Below are 25,920 nucleotides of genomic sequence, written 5' to 3'. Positions count from 1 at the left end.
GTAGTGTATATGTTTCAATGCTTCTATCTCCATTCGTCCCACTCTCTCCTTCCTCTCCCCTTCCTGGGTCCATAAGTCTGTTCTTTATGTCCGCATCTCCACTGCTGCCCTGCAAGTTCATCAGTACCATCTTTCTAGATTCCATTGCTATTGCTAAGTCACTTCAGTCGTGTCCACCTCTGTGCGACCCTATAGACGGCAACCCACCAGGCGCCCCCGTCCCTGGGATTCTCCAGGCAAGAACATTGGAGTGGGTTACCATCTCCTTCTCCAAAGCATGAAAGCAAAAGGTGAAAGTGAAGTCACTCAGTCATGTCCAACTTAGCGACCCCATGGACTGCAGCCTACCAGGCTCCTCCATCCATGGGATTTTCTAGGCAAGAGTACTGGAGTGGGGTGCCATTGCCTTCTCTACTAGATTCCATATATATCCATTAATATACAGTATGTGTTTTTCTCTTACTGACTTACTTCACTCGTCCTTAAAATTCTCTCTTCACCCTGAGACTCTGGGATCAGATGAACTCCGGCTTGAATCTGAAACTCGGTTTCTTCATCTGCTGAAAATGGAGATATAACAACCTCATAAAGCTTCTGTGAGGCTTCATCAAGATGGAGCGTGTAAGGCACACATGGCCCAGATTGATAAAATGCGGATATTATTATGAAATCTGTTCCAGGTCCTTTAACCTCCTGCCTTCATTCCTAGCAGTGCCTGATTTTACAACAATCCATAAGTCATTAACTGCGATGATGTTAGACCTATAAGACTCCTTCCCAACGAGACACAATCATCACTCATAGTTACAAATGCAGAGTTCATTTGGGGACTGGGTTACACAGCATCTTTCCTTCGAAGAGCTCTTGTCCTGTGTTTAGATCTGCACTGGGGAGCACAGGGCCGATCAGTACCCATCCATTCCACCTGCCTCCCCACAGTCTGCGAGCATCCATCTCGAGCCAGACAGCCCTCTCCCTCACCTTTGATCCATCAGTCATGTCTCTGTACATAACTTCTCTGTATCCTTCCACTTACCCATCCATCTATCCATCTACCCATGCTATTTCACCATCTAGGGCCCCAGGGCCAGACTTTCCAGGCAGAGCAGTCAGCCCCACAAGGATTTGCCCACCTCAGAATAACAGAGCAGGAGCGCTGGGTAGGGGCTGAGTGGGGTAGGGATGTATACTTCCTCCCCTTCCCCTTTCTCTCCCCCTTCCCTCCCCCCTCTCCTCTTCTCCCCTCCCCTCAGGTGGAGATCACGAGCAGAGCCACAAGATCACAGCCAGGGCAACATTACTGAAAGCTGCCCAGTGCGAGGGATGGCCTAGGGTCACCCTTTAACCGAGTGACCCCATACCTGCCTTTGTCTACATTGGCCTAAGCTGCTTCTCAGTGGCGTGTTGCCCCAGGAGCCCGAGGATTTCACATCTTCATATTCTTGTGTTTTCCTGCAGCCCGTGATGGGCAGCATTTCTCATTCACCTTTCAAGCGTGAGGCACTGCACCAGGCTCTTGGGGTCGGGGGAGAAAGTGGTGGGAATGAGTAAGACGAGATTCCCACCTACCAAGAGTTGGCCGAGGAGCTGGGGCAGGAGGAAGGCCATCACCACACACACAAGGTCTTGTAAGCTGTGTATAACATTTCCCCTTCCGGGGCCTCGCTCGGCGCGGCTCTCAGGTGGTAGCCGGTCTCCAATCACTTTTCCATTACAAAAATCAATAACTTGAATTACTCCAAAATAACTAACCCCTTCGCGCCCCTGCAAATCTAATTTTTCTGTGTCTGCATTTGCCCACATGCTGCTCTCTGAGTCTGGGAATCTGTCTTCATGAGTCAATCCAGGCAGAACGAAGCCCTTCGCCTGACTGTGACACAGTCAGGAGAGCCGGATTTGGGGTCGGAGACTCAGGTTCAAGCCTAACTGTGGGTGCTGGTGAAGCTACTTAACCATCTGATTTCCTCATCTATAAAATGAGAATTCAAATAGAACCACCCACCAAGAGTGTTAGAGAGCAAAATGGAATAATAATGTGCAGGAGTTCCTGGCATACACTAGGAAATCAATGAACCCTTGCCTTTTGTTTGTTCTATGCAAGAATCTGAAACCTGGCTGTAAATCTACGTCAGGAGGCCACGGTGTATTGAGATCCTAGTGCAACTTCAACAATAACAGTATCTTACACTGGAGAAACAGATTATCATTCACCAAAATCCCTTCTCACAATGCTCACAGTTTACCAAGGACGAGAGAGGCTGGGTGTGGTGAAGTGAGTGACTGGAGCGTGCCGACCGCTGCAGCCCTGATTCCCTCTGAATACCTCCACCTCCTCAGTCATCCCCATGGTAACCACGAGTCCCCATGCAGCTCAGGGACACTAAGTCCTGCTGTCCAGCAGCTGCTGAAATGACAGGTCTCTTAGGGAAGAGCTGTGAACACAGCACAGTCTGCCCTCAGCGCCGCCAGGAGAATAAATCCTCCCAAAGTCACCTGAGAAGGGTCCCGTGGAAACTTGGAAGGCTGAACTCTGAAAGGAGGGAAGTGAAGTGAAGTGAAAAGTCGCTCAGTTGTGTCTGATTCTTTGCGACCCCATGACTATACAGTCCATGGACTTCTCCAGGCAAGAATACTGGAGTGGGTAGACTGTCCCTTCTCCAGCAGATCTTTCCAACCCAGGAATCGAACCAGGGTCCCCTGCATTGCAGGCGGATTCTTTACCAACTGAGCTGTCAGGGAAAGGACACCTATTTCATGCCAGGGACATCCATGGCCAGTTTCTCACTGGCTCCCCAAAACCAGGTGTTCTTAGCATTTGAGGGATGTTTGCTGCTGCTGCTAAGTCGCTTCAGTCGTGTCCAACTCTGTGCGACCCCATAGACGGCAGCTCACCAGGCTCCCCCGTCCCTGGGATTCTCCAGGCAAGAACACTGGAGTGGGTTGCCATGTCCTTCTCCAATGCATGAAAGTGAAAAGTGTAAGTGAAGTCGCTCAGTTGTGTCTGACTCTTAGCAACCCCATGGACTACAGCCTACCATGCTCCTCCGTCCATGGGATTTTCCAGGCAAGAGTACTGGAGTGGGGTGCCATTGCCTTCTCCTGAGGGATGGTTACATACCCACTTTGAGAATTTGCTAAAACCTGTGGGCTCTCTTCCCCAGTTAAAGGTACATCATTCTGCACACAGGGACGGGGAGGGGTCAAGCTTAAGAGCTCCTGGCATAAACCTAAGCTGTTTTAAGATTTTCTTAGGTACCAAGGACTTTCTCTTTTAAAGGCCCCACACCTCATCATATCAAACATTTTCATGTACATCCACAACCCACACTAAATCACGCGCACACACACACACACACACACACACACGAGTTGAGTTAAATTGCAGTTGAGTGTCTGACATACTGTTACATTTTGTAGCTATGTAATAAAACATTGATTTCAGTTTTGTGCTTTCTTTTCCTATTTTGGAGCCAATGAACTTCCTTTATAAATTTCATTCAACTAGTTCATTTGTTGTTCAGCAGCTAAGTCATATCCAACCCTTTGCATCCGCATGGACAGCAGCATGCCAGGCTTCCCTGTCCATCACCACAGAAAATATGCAGATCGTAAGTATACAGTTCATTGAACTCTCAAAGTGAGCACAACTGTGTAACTGCTGGAGAAAGCTCATCAGGATTCCCCAGAAGCCCCCCCTTCCACTCACTGCCCCCACCCCAGAGCAGCCTCTCTGCTGACTGCTAGCACCATAGGCCAGTTTTGCCTGTATTAGAATGTGTTATAAGTACAATCATAGAGTTCCTACTCATTGTGTCTGGCTGAGTTCATGGAACCAACAAACTTTTTCATTCAGGTCTCAGATATTTTCAGAGGCTTGCGAAAAGTTCATAGGCTCTAAGTACCATCCAGGGATCCTCAACCTTCACACTAGAAACTCCAGGGGAACTTTTAAAACCCCTGATGCCCAGGCTGCACCCCAGAACAATGAAATCAGAATCCCGGAGCATACGACCAAGCATCAGCAGTTTTTCTTGCTTCCCAGGTGATTTCAATTACAGTCAAGGGTGAGCAGCACTGGTCTAGGCAATCCTGTAAAATATTAGTATTCTGATTTTACAACTGGGGAAACTGAGGCTTCAGGGGTCTCCCCAGAGGGAATTGTCAGGAAGCCAGAGCTCTGATTTAGGTCTAACTTGGGGTAGTCTGTGCATTGCATTCCTCCATGGTGAGCAACAAAGCCACAACCAGGAGTGGGTGCCTCCTGCCAGACGCCTCTCACTGTAAGTCCTTCCAGATCTGGGAGGTTGTGGTTTCCCAGGCTGCCGGACCCCCAGGAGAAAGGCAGGACCCCAGGGGCTAGCCATAGGGAGAGTCACCACCAACTGGACTCCATCTTTGTCCTGCACCTCTCTGGAAGTCACAGAACAGTTCTTGCAGGTAGGAGCAGCTGCTGGTTTGGGGGTCATGAGAAGTCTCCCAGCCGCTGAGATGCTCTGACCCAGGCAGCTCTGATCTGGGGGTGCAATGCAAGATGCCACCGCTCGGTGGCACCAGGAGCTTCTGTAAACCCTGCGGTTTTACATACCCCCTGCCTTTGGCTAAAAGAAGCCAGACAGCGGGCTTAGGAGGCAGTGGAGGGGAGCAGCAGCCCAGAGCTGCCTGGGGGTTCCCGTGTTTTCTGGCGCCAGGTGGGGCCTGTCTCTGCCTGGCAAGTGTTGCAGAGATGTGGCTACCACCAAACCCGGGAGAGAGGCCACTTCCTCCATAACTGAGGCAGCAGAGACAAGCCAGTCTGAGAAGCCACACCTCAACCGACCTCTCCCCCCAGCTACCCTCCAGCGAGCTGCCCCGAGGCAGCTTCACGTGTGAGCCCACAGGTCCGTGAGAAGCCCAACCACCCACACTCCTGTGATACCCTGGGCTTGGAGGGAGCAGCCCTCCCTCTGAGCCTAGGATGGCCAAGGGGGTCTCTGAAGCTGGTATCGTCTTCCCCACAGTTTATGGAGTCAGACTCTGCATTCAAAGCCAGGCTCAGCCACATTCTAGTTGTGTGATTTGGGGCAAATTACTTAACTTCTGTGAGCCTCAGTCACTTCATCTGTAAAGTGGGAATAAGGTTGTTGTGAGGACTGAATGATGAATTATGTAGAGTCTTAGCCTAGTGCCTGGCACATAGTCAGTGCTAAATAAATGTTAGCTACTATTGTTTATATTATTACCACTAATAAAGTTGCAAACAGGGCAAAATGAACCTACCCACATGTTAAAGAACAGACTCCATGGTGACAACCTGCACACACCCCAGATCTGAGCAGAGGCAGCGAGTTCAACTGCCTCTTAGGAGCAGAAAATTTAAGTGGGGAAGCCACACAGGGCGCTCCCCAAACCCCCACCCAGAGGTAGAATCATTGTCCCCACAATCTGGTGGGATCCTCTCTTGGCCCACAGACCTGAATGTGTGACCCCAACCACCCTGCAGCTTCAGACAACTTCCATTTGGGTGTCATCCCCACAGGGTTGGAGTGAGCACTGGGTCAGACCTCAGTTCGAAACCTGGAGCTATTCACTGTTGTCAACCAGCTGTGTGACCAGAGGCAAGTCACTCACCCTCTCTGGGCCTCCATTCTGCCTCATTCAGATGGTCTTTAAATCCCCTCCCACACCTGTGCCCTCCGGGTTTAGCAAAGTATCTGGCACACACTGAGTGCTCATTACATGTTATTTAGTTTTATAAGAGCCAAGACACACCTCTGCTAGATTCCAACACCCACGTACTTTTCTTTAGAACGGAGTGACCTGTATGATCCAATCCCTAACAAATATGAGCTCAAGACATGGGTATTTATCTAATTAATTCATGACTTGATTTTGACCTGGTTTCAGTTCAACCTGTTCCCCCCACCTAAGGATCCGAGGGCCAAATAAAAGTTCCAGATTAGAGATGAGGAGTGTCTGCCTCCCCACCAGACTACAAACTCAAAGAAAACATTGTCCATTCTTCCATGTCCGGGTGCTGCCTCTTCAGAAACACAGTTGGCCCTGTCTCCTCAGCAGGAGGTAGGTGGGTCTAAGCATCCCCTCGCCATGATCCTGGGGCAGAGATCTGGCCCCCAATTGCTGAGGGAAAGAGAAGCAGCAGAGAGCCTCGAGCTGGGCAAGTCCTTTTATTGGAAAAAGAAATAATGAAAGGTCACTGCATGGCCAGCGCCCAGCCATCCCACGGGAGATGCATCGTTCACCCCACAGGTCGGCCCCAGCCACACGGTGGGCCGGGGTGGGCACAGGCCAGGTTCGGCGGGAAAGGGACTGTGGTGGAGATCAGTGGGCTGCAGCTCACCCAGGGAACACTTGGACCAGGACCCACTGAGGTGCAGGGACTGGGCCGCCCTCTCCAGCTCTCTGAACCTTTCCTATATACTCCTCCTGCATCCAAAAGAAAGCCACCAGCAGTAACTGGTCTCTCATATCCCCTCTAGCCCCTCCTGCCGGCCAAGACAGGCAGCCTGCTTCTCTCCATCTCCAGACACCAGGGAGGGGCTGCTGGGCCTCAGCAGTCAGGGCCTCACCGGCTGGACACCCCTCTTTCAAGAAAGAAATTTCCTCTTCCCCTGCAGATTGGAAGCCCCTTTGACCTTCCAAGGACGTCTCACACAGCCTTGGAGACCCCTTGAGTACACAGTGCCCATGGCCCTGTTGCCTTGTTATGGGGGACCTGAAGTGGGGCACAGAAGGCCCTGGAAGGTTGGCTCCACTCTCCTAGAACCCCAGCGCTTTTGTTAGAATGTACAGTACAGTCAGGTGGGGAGAAACTTGCCAGTGGGGAAGAGACCAGGAAGAAGAGCCAAGCTGGGAGCCAAGCAAGAGACAAAGGATGTTAGGACATTTATTTACAAGAGGACAGGCTGGCCCCGCCCAGGGAAGCAGCCAGACCACGGCACACAAAGACAAGACAAGATGCAGAGAGGGGCAGACTTCGGCCCAGGAGCCAAGGGCCACACACAAGTGCATTCACACACCTGTATGCACACGTGCGCAGTCACACACATGCACTCACAGCGCACTCATGCACACACCTGTCCTCACACATACCTACACTTAGGTGCATCTGTGCACATGGGGCACGCACATATGTGCACACACACACGTGCCTGCATGCACACACACTCATTCTCACACACAGGCACGTTCTAATCTCGGGAAGTTGGCTCCCGTTTGGAGGTTCAAGCCCCCCAGGGCTACATCTCTCCATGAAGCACTTCTCTGGACCCCCATACAACCTTCCAGAGCCCAGGTCATGTGCCCCACCTCCACCAGCACCTGGCCTGCAAAGCTGGACACTTCTGAGAGAGTCCAAGATGACCTCCAGGCTCTGGGTGGAGGACAGGGATGCCAGGAGTCCAGAAGAGGTCAGGAGGGGGCTGACCACTCCCTTCTCCCCAGACCTGGAGTCAGTGGAGGCAGGATCACAGATGGGCAGAGGCCCTGTGGTGGCATCAGAAAGCACACACACTGGGAGACAGCCTTGGGGCGTGGGACCCCGAGGAAGGGGGTCCTGATGGCTGTGGGATTTGGAGTGAAGTACCATGCAGGATGGGAATTCTCTATTTGACAGACTTGGATCCTTTTCAGGGGGTGTTGGGAGGGGAGCTGCGGAAGAAAGGGGTTTGTCCAATTAGTGTTGTCCCCACCCCCACCCCCGGTGGAAGACCTGCCTCCGTGTGACCCAGACCAGCCCCGTCGGATAAAAGCCAAGTCAGGAAGTGGACCGTCCTGCCAGTGGGCAAGGGGCGCGCCGGCTGATGGCCCGAGGGCGACACTGGGCGGGTCACCCTCCTTCCCGCCCTGGGCAGCAGGGTGGGCCAGAGAATCAGAAGCGGGTGCTCTGGTAGCGCAGCCGCCTCAGGTCTGCGAGGCCCTCAGTCCAGCCGTACACCTCCCTGCAGGGACTCTCGGCCAGTCACCGGCCCCCCGCCCCACCGCCCCCACCACTGCTGCTGCCGCTGCCGCTGCTGCTGCCGCTGCTCGAGCTGCCGCTGCTGCACCGGTCCTCGTAGATGGAGATCTCGATCTGCGCGGGCGTTAAGGAGGGGTGCAAACCGAAGGGAACCGGCTGATGGAGGTCAGCAGGGAAGCGCGAGCCCGAGCTGCTGCTGCTTCCCGGACAAGACAGGCAGGACGCGGATGCCTGAGAGCCACACCCAAACCCCTCCTCTCACCTGCGCTGTCTCAGCTCAGAGGCGCCTGCGCACATCCAGGACCCGGCGCTTACATTCTAGCGGGTCTAATCTTTGTATCCCAGCACGCGATGTACGCAATGTGCCCTGTAGCGGGTGTGATTGACCAGGAAAGTGTGAGGACTTGGCTGTCCTGAGTTCAAATCTCCCCATACCCAATCTCAGCTATGTGACTTTTGACCGATCACCTCACTTGTTACCATCCGTTATCTGATCTGTAAAATGGGGATAATAATAGAATCTTGGAGTTATTGTAAGAATTAAATGAAATAAAGTATGTAAAGGACTAAACACAATACCTGGCACCTAGTAAAGGCTTGATGACACGAAGCGCCTCTCCTTGGGCTTTGTAAGCATGAGATTCCCTGGGATTTGTGTTTTCTTTACCAGTAAATGTTATTTTTAAGAATTCTACTATCTGCTGCTGACTGGGGGTGGGGGTGGAGGGATGTATGTTTACCTTGATCAGGAGGAGTGGGTAGACCTATAACACACTCAAGGGCCAGTCTCCCACTAAGACCTCCATCTTCTCATCTGTGAAAGGGGTACAAGGGACCTACCGCATAGGCTTCAGTGAGGGTTAAATGCAAGGGCAGTGAAGAGTGGGCCTGGGCTCACATCTTGGCTCTGGTAGTCGCTGGCTGGGCGGCTCTGAGTCAGGGTCCACTACAAGGGCAGTAAGAAGAATTACCCATTTTACAGAGGTCTTATGAGAAGTACAGGAATTCATATTTTCAAAGCACTTACTGTGACATCTGGCATGTATTGGTATTAACCACTGCTTAAATGCAGGCTTCCCAGGTGGCACTAATGGTAAAGAACCCGCCTGCCAATGCAGGAGATATGAGAGATGCAGGTTCAATCCCTGGGTCGGGAAGAACCCCTGGAGAAGGGCATGGCAACCCACTCCAGTATGCTTGCCTGGAGAATCCCTTGGACAGAGGAGCCTGGCGGGCTACAGTACATAGGGTTGCAAAGAGTCGGACAGGACTGAAGTGACTTAGCATGCACACACGCACTGATTAAATGCAGCTCAATAAAAGCAAAGCCTAAAATTTACAAATAGCACTAACTTATGGTAGGAGAGGAAGGTCAATGATCAGGGATATGAGGAACCCTAAGAAATCCCTGAACAGAGTGTCCTAGGGTGGTCCAGCTTCCTGGCAGCCTCCCCGGGGCTCCCGCTGGCTGCAGCCGGGTACCTTCAAATGGAACAGCCAGAAAGGATACAACTCTCATCCCACGCTCCACGGGGTCTGTGAGCAGGAGGCCTCGGGGGGCAAAGACCTTCTCATTCTGCTCCTGGATGTAGCGGGAGATCTTCTTAAGAACCTGCAAGGAGAGGGGCCCATTGAGGCTGAGGCTGAGGCACCAGAGCCCCAGCAGGGAGGGAACGTGGGGCTGTGGGGGAGTAGCCACCTTCTCATAGTGGGTCTCCATGCAGAGGAAGATGAAGTAGGCTGTGGCACAGGCCAGGCAGCCCTCGAGGTAAGAGCTGCCCCCAATCTTCTCAGCCTCCGCGTAGAAGCTGTTGAGGGTCTTCACGGTCTCCTCAAAGAGCTGCCGCTCGATCTGGAGGGAGAGAGAAACAGGAAGTCAGACCCAGGTCAGCCTCCCTGGAGTGTGGTTGCCGTGGTGGGGCCTCACCAATGTGGGGGTTGGGGGCACACAGGCAAGATCAGAGAGGTGCCCGTGGAGCACTTGACAGGAAGTCAGGAGACTGGGGGTCCAGTCCAGACTTGGCAATCAACTAACTGCGTGACCTTGAGCTAATGATTTAACTACTCTAGCCTCAGTTTCCACATCTATAAAATGGAAACATAATGACGACCTGTCCTCACTTGAAAACAGAAAACTCTCATGAAATCCAAGAGGTGAACATTTTCTGCAGTGGATCAGGTCTCTATGCTCTCCCTGCCAGGACTCTGATCAACCTGAGCACCCAGCTCTATCTATATCCACTATGGATGCAACTGTGTCCATAAGGAAACAAAAGTCCTGTGAAAAAGCAGAGTCGGACGTCAAGGCTCTTCTGCCACTCAGTTTGGTATATCACTTCCTCTTCCTGGCCCTGAGCTTTCTCTCTTAAAGGAGAGGATGAACTAGAGCAATGCTTCTCCAACTTTAATGCATGTATGAATAACTTCGGGATCTTAAAATGCAGATTATGAGTCAGTAGATCCAGGGTGGAGCCTGAGATGCTGTTTCCAAGAGACAGGATGTTGCCTGTGAACAGGCCACAGTTTTGGTTCAAGGGCTTAGAGGTTCTCAATTCTGGTGCACACTAAAATCTCTTGAGAAGATTTTAAAACGTAGGCACACCCAGGTCTTGCCTCCAAGAGATTCTGATTCAAACAGTCTGGGAAGGGGGAGCGTGGGTCAGAGCAGCAAAGACCACCACTGTCCTAGTTTACCCAAGCTGACACCTGCAATTTTTTTCAAAAGCTCCCAGGTGGTTCTAATGGGCAGCCAATCATGATCAGCACCGCACTAGGAGATCAGAGATTCTCAAAGTGGGATCCATAATCACCCGACGCCATATCCCCTGGGGCTTTCTCGTTAAAAACTAAGATCTTCAGCCCAGCTGTACATTGGAACCATCTGTGGAAATTTAAAGCAATGCTGATGCCTGGGCCCCAGCCCCAGACACTCTGATTTGATTGATCTTGGGTGTGGTCTGAGCATCAGAATTCTTTTAAGCTCCCCAGGAATTTCTAATGCACAGCTGGAGTTGAGAAGCGCTTCTAAAAAGAGATTCCTGCACCTAATCCTACAGCTGAGTCAGCACCTCTGATGACACCTGATATTATCCAATAAGACTCAGGAATTCGTGTTTGTTTGACAAGCTCCCTAGGTAATTCTCTGAAATTTGAGAACCACTGAACTAGAAAATCTCTGAATTTTTTTTTCAGCTCTAACTTTCTAGGAGGTGACAGTGAGGCAAAATGCTTTAGTTCTTCCGCACGAAGTAGCTGAGCAAGTTGTTTCCTATACTATTTTTATCCTAGAAAAAGATAAATATTCTAATAAGCCCCTCAGTTCCATCATGGTCTGTGTCCCAAGTTTAGGCAAAGACATCCTTACCCGACTGTCCAACTCTGGGGGGAACTTGGTCTGGAACTGGCAGATGGTCCCATCGCTGTAGTCTCTCTGGATAAAGACCTTGGTGGCCAGTGAGGCACTTCGCCGGAGCTCCTGCAGATTGTGGACCTTGGGAATTGATCAGGAGACATGAACTCAAGGTGATCTTCCTTCTAGGTTTGTCCAAGGCTGAGTGGTTTATTAGGGTGTGGGCCTTTCATAGCTAAAATCAGGAAAGTTTTCAGGAAACCAGGACAAGTTGTCCACCCTACAAGTGTTCAAGGAAGGCCATGGGAAGCAGGCCTGTCAAGATTACCCCAGAGGATGCCTCCAGCTATCCCAGAAATATCCTGAAAAAGCCTGAAGCAGGGCCAAAGTTGAGCCAAAATGAGAGGTTCTGGAACCACCAACAGAGCCAGGAACAAACTGTAATGAAAGGAAAACATTTCCTGGTGGCTCGCCCAGATCCTCCTCTCTCTTGGTCTCTCTCCTTCATACACACACACACTCACACACACACACACTCTCACACACACACACACACACACGCGCGCATGCATGCCCATGGTAGGGCCTTTCACTCTTTCATTCATTCAGCAAGTTTCAAACATTCACAGCTTGTCAGGCCTTGGCTTGGAGACCCCAGCACTGAAGCAGACTGATGCCTCAAGTGGGGCTGACAGCACTTTACTGGGGAAGCGGAGCACGTGGGGCAGAGGAAGACAGGATGTACCCATGAGCTCAGAGGGAGATTGGGGTTCAGGCCAAGTTATGACCCAGGTCAGAGACACCACAGATCGTTTCCATGTCCAGCACTTCTCATCACAGGAATGAAGGGGGCCCACAGACACCAAAACTCCCCAGAGAAATCTGTGGACGATCTAGGAGCAGATCTTCCGAAATTGAAGAAGTCTCCTGCCCGGGCAGGAAGGAGTGGAGGGACTTTGGTCCCTTGTCCACACCTGAGGACTTGGCATTGACGCAGACTGTAGAGTCTGGGGGGAGAGGGCTCAGTTCCATAGAAGAACAGAGCCTCTTTCTTGCACTTCTAGCCTCCATCACCCACATTTGAGACAAGCAACCCACTGGGTGAAATATGTCAGACATTAGAACTACGTGGAGCCCAAGCCCCAGAGGCAGACTGAACACAGCCAGTTCATCCTGTGTAATTAAGGTGAATCCATTCAGTCACTCGGCTTTCATTTATTGAGTCCCTACTATTGCCAGGCTCTGGGGATGCTGAGCAAAAGACAGTCGTGAGCTCCAGGGAGGAAGACAAGTAAATATATAATGAATCAGACTGTGATAAATGCTACAGAGAAGTAGCCTCTTACCCAGAAAGGCTTGCTCAGAAAAGGCTTCCTGAGGTCTGTGCGGAGTCGTACAGGAACTACCAGTAGTAGTGGGTTGGCTGGGGAGGGGGTGGGGGGGGGGGGGGGGGAGTGGGGAGGGGAGAGAGAAAAGGCAACCCAGAGGGAGAAGCCTGTGCAAAGTGAGAGAGGCAGTGGAGAACAAGTTCTGCTGCAATGACTGGAGGCAGATTTCAGCAAGAATGGACTGGTTTGCAGGTCAGATAAAAGCAGTAGATGAAGAGAGTATAGAGGAGGCAAGGGGTAGATCGCAAAGGGCTTGACAAGTTTCTACTGGAGGGGATGATTTCTGATAGAAGATACTTACACTTGCTTAAGAACTGGGGAAGAATAAGTTACAAGAAAAAGGTTGTCAGTATGGTAGTAGGAGCCGATCCAGGGCCTGGGATGGTGCAAAAGCAGAGACTGCAAATGAGATTTTCCTAAACCCACGTGAGTTTTGCTCTGTTTAAGAGTGTGATCCCACAGTATTGTGATCAGATGAAATAATGTACAAGTGCTCCTATAGTCTTAATCATCCTTGATTCCCCTAATCGAGGTTTTAATTGAGAGTCCCTTGACTTTTAGCAGGATCCTATGATAACTTTGAAAAATAAAGAATGCTTTATCTGCTCTGTTTAGGTAAGGTTTCACATGGTTGTGTTTTCAAAAGAAAAGGAGGGCCTGTGACCTTCCCCCACCCTTCTAAACCAACTACATGAGCCTGTCAGCCTTGAAGATGGAGTCCCCTGGACCCAGAAGGGTCATTCTGGCAGCTTCGTGAGTGGTGCACTGAAGCGGGCAGGACTGGGGTAGGGGGCCAGTTGGAGGGATGACTATCTTTGCAACAGTTCAGGGGAAAACTAAAGTGGGTCTAAGTTAGGAAAAATTATGGTGAGAATAGAAAGGGAAAGAACAGTGCTTCAGTCATTCTGAAATGGGCTCGGCTTCCTCCCTTCTAATATCCCCCTTTGTCTATGCCCAAACGCACCATGTGCTACCATGAGGGTTGTATGTCTCTAGTGACTGGTGGGCTATTGACTTTAGACAAGGAGCTGTTGACACCTTCCCCTTAGGCACACAGCTAGATTAGTTCTCAGCCTCCTTTTCAGTTAAGTGTGGCGATATGACTGAATAGAATGTGAGTGGGAATGATGAACGTCATGTAAAGACCACCCCTCCTCTGTGATCTTGCCCTGTCCACAGAAACCAAGGGAGCCAAGTGTTGAAGATAGCGGAACCACAGGCTGAAGGGAACCTGGGTCCCTGAATCACTGCTTGGAGGAGAGCCTCCGACTGATCAGGAACACAGGCCTGAGCAAGAAACAAAGCTCTATTTTATTACCGCATTTAAGATTTTAGGGCACTACCTGGCATAATACATTCCCGTTTCTTTTTGGCATTTATCCACAAGTAGCCAGAGCGGAAAGGGTCAGTACCCTTTCCAAACCCAACAGTATCCTGACCCTGAGAATACTATCCTGGCTCTGGGTGACTAGGGATCTTCTTCCCTACCTGGAGAGTGCTTGTGGGGGTCTTGAGGAGTTACTAGAAGGTGGTATCAGACACACTTTATACGCCAGAGCCCTAGTTTCCCAGATCTGCTCAGAGCACACATATCATAAAGCCATCTGCAGTTAGTGACGAGTAGGATCTAGAGTAAGGCAGAGTCTCCTGCCTCTCCATCCATGGTGGCTTGGTTGTGAAGTGCCATAAAGCCCTAGTGGGTAGATAACCCACTGGCCAAGGAGCAGGAAACTGGCCTGCCAGTCCTGGCCACAGGATTCTGGGGAAGTCTTCCCTTCTCTGGGCTTCTGTTTCTTCAACTTGAAACTGAGAAGCTGGAACTACATCATCACTAAAGCCCTTGCCAGCTCTGACATTCTAAAGGCCTTATCAGGGATTAGGAATGCAAATGTTTTCAGGGACTAAGCATGTAAGTGAGTCAGGTAGTTGTTGTTCAGTTGCTCAGTCGTGTCCAACTCTGCGACCCCACAGACTGCAGCACGCCAGGCTTCCCTGTCCTTCACCATCTCCTGGAGCTTGCTCAAACTCATGTCCATTGAGTCAGTGATGCCATCCAAACATCTGGTCCTCTGTCATCCCCTTCTCCTCCTGCTTTCAATTTTTCCTAGCATCAGGGTTTTCTAATGAGTCGGCTCTTCACATCAGGTAGCCAAAGTATTGGGGACTGTGACTAATTAGAGAACTCATGTGCTGTCTCAAGAAAGCAGCTCATTGTTGCCATGTGAGTACATGTGCCCAGGTTGCCACAATTCTGATTTTTTAAGAGAAGCCATAAATTCAGATTTCCTTAATATCAGATATCTAGATTTTTTTAATGTTTCCAATGAATTTTTTTTAATTTATAAGCACTGAGCAGACCAAATAAGGCACATCTGTAAACTAGATTCATTCCTAAAGCTGCCAGCTTAGGACCTCTGAACTAAAATCCCAGGGTGGGGCCCTTTGGACAAGAGCTAGAACCAGAGCCCAAGCCACTTGCCAGCTACTTAGCTTTCAAAAAGCTGACAGGAGTTTTCAGTCAAGATCCACAGATCCACGATGCTCTCCACCCCTGGGCAGCACTCCTGGGGTTTCCTAAATGTGCCTTTCCCCTTCCTGAACTCTCCCCTCTCTCTTATCACCATCCCCCAGCTGCTAGCACCTGAGTAAAGACAGGACCAAGAGGCATTGCACGAAGAAGAAAGAAAATCAGCAGAAAGATCTGCAGGCACCAATTTTCAAACTGTAGTGTGTCAGGAAGAGGAGGTTGCCAGGGGAGTGGGTACCCCTGGCCTCATATCTAAGGTCTGTGCACCTGACAGAGTCAACGTGGAGGACTCCAAGGAGCAAAGGAGCAAACACTGCAGGGCAGGTGTGCACTCCCAGGCGGAGGCCCCAGCTGGCCCACATCTCCATCCTCATTAAAAACCAGCTAATTCCCAAGGACACATCTGAGACTCAACTCAAGAATCAGAAGACTCAGATGATGAGCCAACACCATGCTCTCTGGCTGGGGTGTGGAGGAGGAGTGAGGATGGTGAATCACAGGCAGCATGTTGGGCCTCAGGATGGAAACCTGGGCACAGGGCCTCCTTCCTTCTCAGACTGCACCAGAGCCCCAGCCCGTTGTCTGCTGCTGCTGCTAAGTCACGTCAGTCATGTCTGACTCTGTGCAACCCCATTGTCTGCTGCTTGTTAATTCCGTACCTCAGAGATCAAGCCTTCAATGCCCCTCTTGGATAATGCCACTTTGTTGTTACTGGTTAATCTCTAAATTGTGTTGGATTCTTAGCAACCCCATGGACCCCACCAGACTCCTCTGTTCATAGGGATTTCCCAGGAAAGTATACTGGAGTGGGTTGCCATTTCCTTCTTCAGGGGGTCTTCCCGACCCAGGGATCAAACTCATGTCTCCTCCGCTGGCAGGTGGATTCTTTACCACTGAGCCACCAGGGAAGCCCCTAGGGCTACTTGGGTGCATTTTAAAACCTCTTAGAGGCCAAACTTCACCGCTTGGAGAAGTTCCTCCCAGCCAGGCATTTCCCAGTTGTCCTTGGCCATTTGGACTGGTTTCCAGGGCAGGCCCTGATCCCATGACACACATTCACAGAGGTTCGTCACGGAGGAAATGGGCTCATTGCAGCTTTCTAAATAGGTCAGTGTACAGCTCAGGAGGCTTTACCCTCCTCTGGGGTTCTCACACACACCTCTCCCCTAATGCCCACTCCTAAACAGAAATTAGGGAGTAGAAACGATCCAGTCTCCATGCCTTACATCCAGGGGTCCAAGGATATCCAGTCTTTCTCAGTTCTCTCCTTCTGTTTCTTCTTCCCTCTCCATCCCTCTCTCCCTACCTCCTTCTCCCTCCCTCCCCCTTCTCTTCTCAAAACATCTTCCACTGGGGCTGAGGACTTCCCATTCAGAATCCTAAGGGAATGGCCCTAGGAGCTTGACATGAGGTTTTCTTTCCCCCAACAGGTTTTTCCTGGTAATCTTAACTCAATCCTAACAGTAAAAACAGCCTGGGGAAAATGACTCACTCTGCAGCCCAGATAATGTGGACGTCCTGTGCCTTGGCAGAACTAAGGCTTCCTCCCTCAGTGCCATCATCAGAGTATAGCCAAGGACCAACCGGGAAATGGGCAATGTTTGTCCTCAGCCTCTCCCCCTTCTGGGCATGCCTCCTTCCCTCTGCCCTCAAGCTGAACCCGCCAGGCCATTCAGAGTACCTGAGTCCCCACACTCCAGCCCTTCCTGAACTCCTTTGCATCCTTCACTATCAAAAGACCCCTGGTCCTCTTCTGTCTATTGGGCAACACAGCTGACTAACTGAACACACTGGATGCAAAAAAAAAAAAAAAAAAATGCTGGCCATGGAGGCAGAAGCCTCAAGTTCTCCTGGCTCTGCCACTTTAAGCCATATTTTCTTGGATAAGTCTCAGCACTCCAGTTGCATCATCTGTAAAATGGGATAATGATGCTTTCCTTGGCTCCTTCACAGGGATTAGGCAAGCTTCTGAGCCTCAATTGTCTCATCTGTTAATTGGGGATAATGACACCACCCTCGCCCACTTCACAGCGTTGCTTTAAAACTCAAAGGAGATCATGCATGTGATAGCACTCTGTACACAAGAAAATGCTATGTTCACAGAAGCGTTATGAGCAGAGCCTCTCCCAGGCTAACAGCAGCCACCTGGAAACACTGCCTCCACCGAGAGATGTAAGCCTGCTGGTTGGAATCTGTGAACCATAGCAGAATGGAGAGGGAGGTTTGCTGGGACAAACAGGCCTCTTGGAATCTGTCAGATCTCATCATAGATGCGGACACCTTCTATGCCCACACTGCTGGCCCAGCTGTGCCTGAGTGGCTGAACTTTCCCCTTCCTGCCCAACAGCGGCAGCCTCTCTACTGCAGTCTGGCAGCCTTGTCTGGAAGGTGACCAGCTCCTTGGCATCTTTCCTTTGCTCTCCCCCCGCCTCTTCTCAGTATCTTTGGCACTCTCTGAGCACTCTGCATACCTCCACCCTAGAAACCAAGCTTCATGAGTCTGCTCAGGACTTGCCCCTCACTGGGTCCTAGGTGATGAGCTCTCCTACTTAACCCTGTGCCTTGTCAGAAAGCTGAGTGATGTCAAGCAACTGCATCTCATTCCATGGTGGCAACAACAGAAGAATAACAACAGCAACACTTGGCTCTGATGTCACACTGATCAGCAGGATGCCCAGAGGCACTGCCTAGCATCATTCAAAAGCCTTTGCTGTCCCCTGGGCTTGTGTTCCAGCTGGGCTGGAAATGAGGAAACACCACCAAAAAAAGTCAACATCAGAACAGGGGAGATCTGGTGTCCTGGGTTCCACTCCCAAATTCAAAGAAGAAACTTCCAGCTCTGGTGCTGACATGCTGTGACTATTAAATAGATCCTCTTCGTGATGTATTAGTTCTACCGCTTATAAAGTGGGAATATAAAGAGCCCCATGTCCCTTGCAAAATGAGGGGGTAGAGAAGGTAATTCCTAATCTCTTAAGCACTAGACACAGATCCTGCCCTCAGTCAATAGGTCCTTGGTTCAGCTTTCAAGCCCCTTGAAGGTGACACACCTATAGGCACACCCTGAAGAAGGCAGCTCCTCCCACCACACACAAGAGAAACGCGATCTTCTGGTACAGGGAACTCAAAAGGTGAAGAAGTGAGAAAGGCTCATACGCAAAATTGAACTGGTGCAGGCAGGTCATTAAAACCAACTATTTGGGGTTTTGACCTGAGGATTCTTTGTCCCCTCCTGTCCCCCACGCCCCGCCTCCGTGGAGGAAATGCGGATGTGAAGGTAGGTCTGTCATCTCTCTGCCAGACTTTTGGGATCAGAAGCTAGATGGCTGCATCGCATAGCAACAGCAGCCAGCCGCCTTCCCTCCCTAAAACAGGCTCAGGCTGGTCTCCAATCCTCTAGGGAAGTGGTTTCAGGACTTGCAGTCCGTGAGAAGGGGAAATCCCAGCTGAAGCCCCAGAGCAACCCTGGCACTAATGCCAACAAGTGGTGCAGACAGCTTTGGGACTCAGATGAGGAAGATTGACACGCCAGGGGTCAAATAAGCTCCAGTGAGGAGCCCCTTTCTTCCACCCTGCCACTCCACCTCCCCCCTGCGCCCTCCCTCCGGACCTGATCGGAAAACCACCCCATCCCATCCTACCCCAGCCCCCTCATCCAACCCCATTCCACCCTTTCCCGCCCCTAGAAGCGATCTCTTCCCACAGCAGTCAGGCATTGACTGCGGGCCGGTGCTCGCCCCCTACCTCAGTGGCCATGTTCCGGGGGCGCTGGCTGCTCCGAGCCCGCTGCGGGGCCGGTCGAGGAGGGATGTTGGCTAGGCTGACTCCGGGAGCAGGTGGGCTGACAGCGACAAGACCGGGGCCCGGGCGCTGTCCGCGGTGCTGATGCGGACGTCGCGGACCGGAGTGCCTCTGGGCTGGTGGGCCGGCGGGCGCCTAGGTCCTGGAGACGATCACTGTGCTGTCCGCGGTGCTGATTAGGGCGCCGGGCCGGAGAGGCGAGGCCGCACCCGAGGCTCTTCAGGGCCCGATCGCTAGTTGCCGCTGCTCCTGCAGGCAACGGCCTGGTTATCTTTGACAGCGGTGGCGGGCGTGGGGGCGGCGGGGAAGGGGGAGGAGGGGCCAGGCGCCTCCGCAGATAGGGAGGGGGAAGCCGAGGCCCCCAGACTCCGGCGCCCGCCCGCCGGAGAGGAGCCCCGCCCGCGGCCGGAGGCTCCGCTCCCGCCGGGCCCGGAGGCCCCGCCTCTCCTGCCTGTCCTTCCCCCTAATAAGAGCGCCAGGAGCTCTGCGCTCACTACCGAGGCCTCCCAGGGCTTCCAGACTCGGAGGAAAGAGGTAGGAACATTCTGGGACAAGACATTCCAGCTTGCTAAGGCTGACGGTCCTCGACTCGTTCGCGGGCCCCCAGGTGCGGCTGTCTTTACCATTCCAACACCCCTCTGCCCAACCCCTCCCCAACCATGGCCCTGGCTGCCTCTTACGTTTTTGTTCTTCTCTTTTCTCTCATGTTTCTTCTCTGTGGCCCCCTCTCGAGGCTTGCATGTACATTCCTTCCTATCCCCTCTGTCCTTTTCACAGCCATGAAACCTGGCAGCTAGAGGAGGATGCTGCAGACCACAGATAATAGTTTCCTTCCTTTAAATATGTGCCCTTGTTTCATCCCCAGAAATACCCTGGGGTCCCTTCTTTCAGGGAACTCCAGACTGAAGCCAGTCTCTCCTTGCTGCTTTTCCTGGCTCTGACCCCAACACTTAGTCTTCCCTCTCTCCTCTGAAATCCCAGAGTTTGCACACACACACCATCACCACCACTTAAAAATCACAAGCAGATGATGCCAAACTGGTATGCCCACTCTTTAAGCAGGTCTGGCTCTGGTGCCTCTTTCACATTTTTCAACATCACACCGTCCAACCAGATGACCTATCTATTTGCATAATAAACAAAAAGGAAGCACCAACACAGGTGCCCTTTTATACACCCATATACCCGCCTTGGTCTCTGAGAGAAAGCTGGGAATATTCCTCTGCAGCTCACAGTTGCCTGAGGGTTAACAGATACAGTTAGCCAGGGGACCTGAGTCCCGGCTCAGGCAGTATGACCTTAAACAAACACTTCACATCTGGTCTTCTTTCTGTAAACTGAGTATTGAACTTCACTAGACTATTTCTAGGGTTCTTTTTTATTTTAAAATTTTCAAACATACAGAAACTTTGAAAGGTTAGTACAGTAAACTGTACTATCCACTTGGCTTCACCAATTGTTAGCATTTTGTCACATTTGCCTGATAGATACAGAAACATAGAGATATAGTTGGCTAGATTATTAGAAAGTAAGTGAGGGTTTATTCTTAAGTACTTCAGCATGTACCTCCTAAAAATAAGGGCATTCTCCTACCTAATCACAATATTATTATCACACTTTTAAGAGTTCCATATCATCTTATATTCTAGGATAGATTATTGCCCCTAAAAGACATTAATAGCAATGACCCCTCAGAACATCTCATGTTTAATAGCTAACATTTGTTGAGCGCTTATGATGTACCAGACCATATTCTACATGTATTATCTTATATAATCCTCATAATTATTCTTTGAAATAAATGCCTTTTATTATTTCCACTTTACAAATGAGGAAACTGAGTAAGTTACTGGAGGTCACATGGCCTGTGAGGAACAGAGGCAAGATTCAAACACAGGCAGTCGAGCTCCAGGGCTCATGTGGTTGATCCCCCTAGCTGTACTGTCTCCTTCCAGCATCCTGTAGCCTATGAATTAGCAAAACAGTAACCACATCTCCAATTGCCTGTTTCACAGATAAACACACTGAGTCCCCAAGGATAAGGACATGCCAAAGAAATTAAAGGCAGATGTTTCGTTTCACCTATAGCTTTGCAAATGATTTGGCATCGAACGACAACCTGAAAATATCTGTGAATCCCACGGTGGTCTCTGGTAATAAACAAACACACATCTGATGATCTCCATGTGTACCTCTCCCAGTTCCTTACACTTGGTTTTGATCATATTAATTAGACAACCACATCTGAAAACCACTCTCTTCACTTGAAGATAACACACCTGGATGAGTGCATTCTATGTATATTTGTTGAACATCTACTACATACCAGGCATTTTTCTAGGAGATTAGGATACAGGGATGACTCAATGCATGAAGATTTTGTTCTTACTGAAACTTATATTAATAGGGAAATGATCAATAATGGATTAGCAAAAAGTTATCAAATATCTCAAGTTGTAATCACTAGAAGGAAGAAAAGTAAAGCATGGTAATGAGAGAGAAATCAGGGTAGACGGTATTTTAGAAAAAATACAGCAAGTTTTTTGTTAAGGTGACTTTGGGCAGAGGCCTGAAGGAAGTGAGAAAATTTAGCATGCAGTTATCTGAGAAAATTGACAAAGCTTAGAGGACAGAATATGAGGGCTCTGAGGCAGGGAATGGGCTTGGCATGTTCAAATAGCAGGGAGACCAGTGTAGCTAGACTGGAGGGGGCAAAGGAAAGAGAGACAGAAGCTGAAACCAGAAAGGGAGCAGGAGCCAGGTTTTACATGACTTGTCGGCCCTCATGAGGATTTTGAATTCCATTCAGAAAGTGGGATGGCAATCCTTAAAGATTTAGAGTAGAGGCGTGGTATTATCTAATTGCAGTTTTTAATAGATTGCTCTAGATGCTAGGGTTGGCAGAGATGCAAGAAAAAGCAATGAGGCCAATTAGGAGGCTGTTAGAGTTATCCAGTCAAGATATGGTGGTGGCTGAGATTAGGGGAGTAAGAGTAGAGGTGGTAAGAATTGGCCAGACTCTAGATATTTATAACTTGGAGGAAATTCTGAAAGGACCTGTGGATGGATTGAGGTTGCAACATGTAAGAAGTTAAAGATGATTCCAAGGTTTGAAGTCTCAGCCACTGAAACAAAGGAGTTGTTATTTACTGAGGGAGGAAGACTAAGGGCTGAGCAAGGATGGGGAATACAGAGTTTGGATGTGTTTAGTTGATTCAGGGTATTTTTAATAATTATAATTTGGCTGCATTAGGTCTCAGGTGCAGCTTGAGGGATCTTCATTGCATAACCTGAGCCCTTTCGTGTGGTGCATGGATTCTCTAGTTGTGGCACACTGGCTTAGATGCTCTGTGGCATGTCGGATCCCAGCTCCCTGACCAGGGACTGAACTCGCATCTCCTGCATTGCAAGGTGGACTCTTAACCACTGGACCCACCAGGGAAGTCCCCTTGGTTTAGGTTTGAAGTTTGATATCCATGTTACACATCTTAGTAAAGTATGCAGTTGGCATTCACGGAAGAGGTAGAGGGTTGGAAATCAAAACTTCAGGAGTCATCAGTACGTGAATGGTATTTCAAACCATGGGTCTAGATGTAATTATCTAGGGAATGGGTAAAGCTAGAAAAAAAAATTAAGAACCAGTCCTGGTACTTTATTACTTACAGGTTGGGAAGACAAAAGGATTCTGAGAAGAGTGGCCCCTGAAGTAGAAGGACACCTGAAGAGAGTGGAATCCTGGAGCCGTGAGAAACCTGCTAACAGAGCCATACCAGCTGCACTGAGTGCTGTCCGCATATAGAATAACATTAGAGTAACATGAAGGCTGAGAAATAACCACTGGACCCGGCGGCAAGAAGGTCGCTGGTGATCTTGACAAGGGCTGTTTTAGTGGAGCATGGAGACGAGATTCTGTTTAAAACGGGTCCGAGGGTCAGAATGGAGGAGAAGAAGTAGAGATGCTGGGAGTGCAGACAACTCTTTCGGTCATTCTGCTGTCGAGCGACAAGTACCCGGGTGGCTTGAGGGAGAGGAAGGAGCAAAGGAGGTTCTTTTAAGATGGGAGACATTAGAGTCTGGGGTTTGCCGACAGGAATAATCTACCAGAGAGGAAACACTGATGGCTCTGAAAAAAGAGGGTTAATAGCAGAAGCAAGCCCTTAAGAGGTCAGCAAAGAATGGGCAAACATGGAGGGGGTGGCTTTGGAAAGGAGCACAGACAATTTCCCCAAATACAATGGAAGAAGCACAGTATGGGCCACCAGTATAAGTAGACTAGGAGGTTTTGTGGTGCAAGTTAAGACCTGAGCTCTACACCTTATTCCTCTTCAACTAGCTGAGACCTGCATGCATCACAACATTTCTAAACAAGTACATTCAACCACTGGGTATGAAGAGTTTGCTGTGTGCCAAGCACAGTGCTGGCACTTTCCTGTAGAGCCCAAGGAGAGTTCTCCTTACCAGTGAAATTACAAAACTAGGACTCTGTACAGAACCTTGAGCTCATTTATGCAAGGATGAATGATCCCTTCTAATACCCAGCTCCTCTGACTAGAAAAAGACAGTAACAGCCTCAGCCTTTTATTACTACATTGCCTCCAGGGTTGTTATCACAGTCTTGACAGACCTCAGGCTTAGAGGCATCAAAGTGGAAGCTATGGAGAGAGATCCACTTTCAGAGTGAGGAGAGCTTCCTACAGTACTGACTCGAGGCTGCAATGGAATCCTACAGAATAGGATGTTCCCACACTCCAGTCACTTGGACTTTAACTCTGGAGGAAGGAGAAGATGCTGAGATTTAATCTGACTGATCATTATTACCCAGCTGCCTTGGGACAAACCAGCCCCTATGCAAAAGCCTAGCTCTTTGATGTTTTTTGTCATAAATTAATGAGTTTGCCCACAAAATAACATCAAAGGAGATCCACTAACTAATTCAGTGTTATCATCCTCTAATCTTCGGCTGCATTGGAAAGTCTCCCCCAAAAGGACCACAGCCAGAAAAAGAAACCAGCGGAAAAATTTGGAAATCATGCTACCTGGAAAGAGATGAGAGGGAGACGAAGTCCTGCAGACTTGCAGAAGAGACACAGAAAGAGCTACCTAATCTCAGGGAAAGGAAGGAAAAGCAGGAGCGGGGTGGAGATTCTCAGCATGCAGTCTTGAGGGGAAATTGTGGTCTGTAAAGTCTTAAATGGTGTCATCTCAGAGCACACTGTGGAGACTACAAGGAAGTGTGTGGTAGGAAACCTTGTCCCTGGAGTCAGATGACATGGGTTTCAACCTCCCGCTTCTGCTGTTCACTGTATGATCACCAGCAAGCCTCAATCTCTCTGGGCCTCTGTTCTCTGATGTGTAAATTGGTGGCAACAATTTTCTTCCCCAGTCAAAATCTCTCCAAGTATAGGAGGCTATCTCTTGATGCCACCTACTCTTTCAAATCTGGTCTTTCAAGAGGACAACAGGAAAAGATTTATGGAGATGCTTGCTAAAGATCCTCCCACAGTAATGTTTCTTCCAGGCCAAGCAAGTTTTCCTAAAGCACAGAAAAGAATAGCCAGCATGCTTTATTTAATTCACTGAACAGATGCTTTAAAAAAAAAAAAAAAAAAACCCACTGTATACCAGACAGAAAGATGACTATGGGATGTTTTCAACCCCCCAAGGACACCAAACTCTAGTCAAGTGATGGCCGGTCTCCATGATAAGTATTAAGGCAGAGACAGTTTCTTTAGAAACTGAGGTCCAGAAAAAGTTTTACCAACTACATGACATTTGGGCTTGGACTTCAAGGATTACTATCGTATCCCCAGGCAGTGGATGAAGCAGCACCATGTAAAAAGGCATGAAGGCATGAAAGGTTCCTAGAAACACAGAACCTTTGGAACGTCAAACTCAGGAAAGCAGCTGCAAGGCAGTATCAGGGATGATTGCAAAGGCCCTGGAAACATGAATGAAAGGGGCCTACTCTAAAAATAGTACGGAGCAGGCAGACGGTGACACTTGTCTGGAAGTGGAGTCACTAGGAGGTGACTAAGCAAATGGGAGGTTTCTTCATTCATAGTCTCCATGTCTCTCTCACTTTGTCTTTTTCTCTCTTCCTTTTTCTTTTACAGGAAGTGGAGTGGGAGGCAAGTTTCCATAAGAATTCACAGCTACCCCAAGAGAAACTGCCGATACTGGGATTCTTAGCTACACTGCATTCCTGTCATGATGACAGCCACCATGCTGGAAGCCCGGCAGTATTCCCAAAGAACCCCTGTTCTGAGAATGGTTCCAAAGGCCCTCTGCAGGAGCAATTATCAAAGGAGCAGGGCCTCACCTCCACACTGGCAACAAATTCATCAATTGCTTCCAACCATAGCCAACTGGGGGGGAAGACTGCAAGGCTTCTAAGTGGTGGAAGTTCTTTAAAGAAGTAAATAGGCACAGGCATAAAGGGTAATGGGTGCTTATAAAGCATCATTAATGATGAGAGCCAAAATGAGTTCAATCCAATTTCACTGGCAGAAACCTTTGTTCAAAAGAAACCTCACATAAAAATCAGAGACATAAAACAAATCAAAGAAAGTGGATTTGCATGAATGGGGGGAAAACTTACCTACTTTCCCACCCTCTCACTCCCTACAAAAGCCCCCAGCTTTTGCAGACCTCCCAGGACTCAGTAGAATATGGGGTTTTGTTTTTTTTTAATCGTGAAAGTAACACATGCCTATGATTTTAAAAATGCAAACATACAGAGAGGCGTATAATAAAAGGCAAGAGTCCCCCACCTACTGTATCTTACACGTTCCTACCTTCAAGTCATTTCTCCCCTGGAAGAAATAACTTTTCACTCTTTAGCTATTTCTGCTTTAAATTCTGATTTTTCAGAAGTTTTCTTTATATTGCTAAATGATATGCC

General features: G+C 49.5%; 1 protein-coding gene across 1 annotated transcript; it reads right to left on the bottom strand.

Moving 5' to 3' along the window:
• Window positions 1-6,145: 6,145 nt before the first annotated feature.
• Window positions 6,146-19,459, bottom strand: GOLGA7B (golgin A7 family member B). Its single transcript, XM_004020092.5, has 5 exons — window positions 18,963-19,459; window positions 11,319-11,444; window positions 9,654-9,806; window positions 9,465-9,566; window positions 6,146-8,068 (listed from the first exon to the last, which is right to left on the bottom strand). Exons 1-5 carry the CDS (start codon window positions 18,972-18,974, stop codon window positions 7,958-7,960), a joined length of 504 nt encoding a protein of 167 aa, XP_004020141.1. The 5' UTR covers window positions 18,975-19,459; the 3' UTR covers window positions 6,146-7,957.
• Between the last annotated feature and the right edge of the window lie 6,461 nt (window positions 19,460-25,920).

Source organism: Ovis aries, chromosome 22 (assembly GCF_016772045.2).
Source record: "Ovis aries strain OAR_USU_Benz2616 breed Rambouillet chromosome 22, ARS-UI_Ramb_v3.0, whole genome shotgun sequence".
Classification (NCBI taxonomy): domain Eukaryota; kingdom Metazoa; phylum Chordata; class Mammalia; order Artiodactyla; family Bovidae; genus Ovis; species Ovis aries.
Note: the sequence above shows the minus strand (reverse complement) of the source record. Positions and strands in the feature narration are given on the sequence as shown.

Bases quoted from the DNA above. Each gene is read 5' to 3' on its own strand.
- GOLGA7B (XM_004020092.5), bottom strand. The intron at 9,567-9,653 runs GTGGCTACTCCC...CTCTCCTTGCAG, and splicing joins TGGAGACCCACTATGAGAAG to GTTCTTAAGAAGATCTCCCG. The intron at 8,069-9,464 runs GTATCCTTTCTG...ACGCCCGCGCAG, and splicing joins TGGAGCGTGGGATGAGAGTT to ATCGAGATCTCCATCTACGA.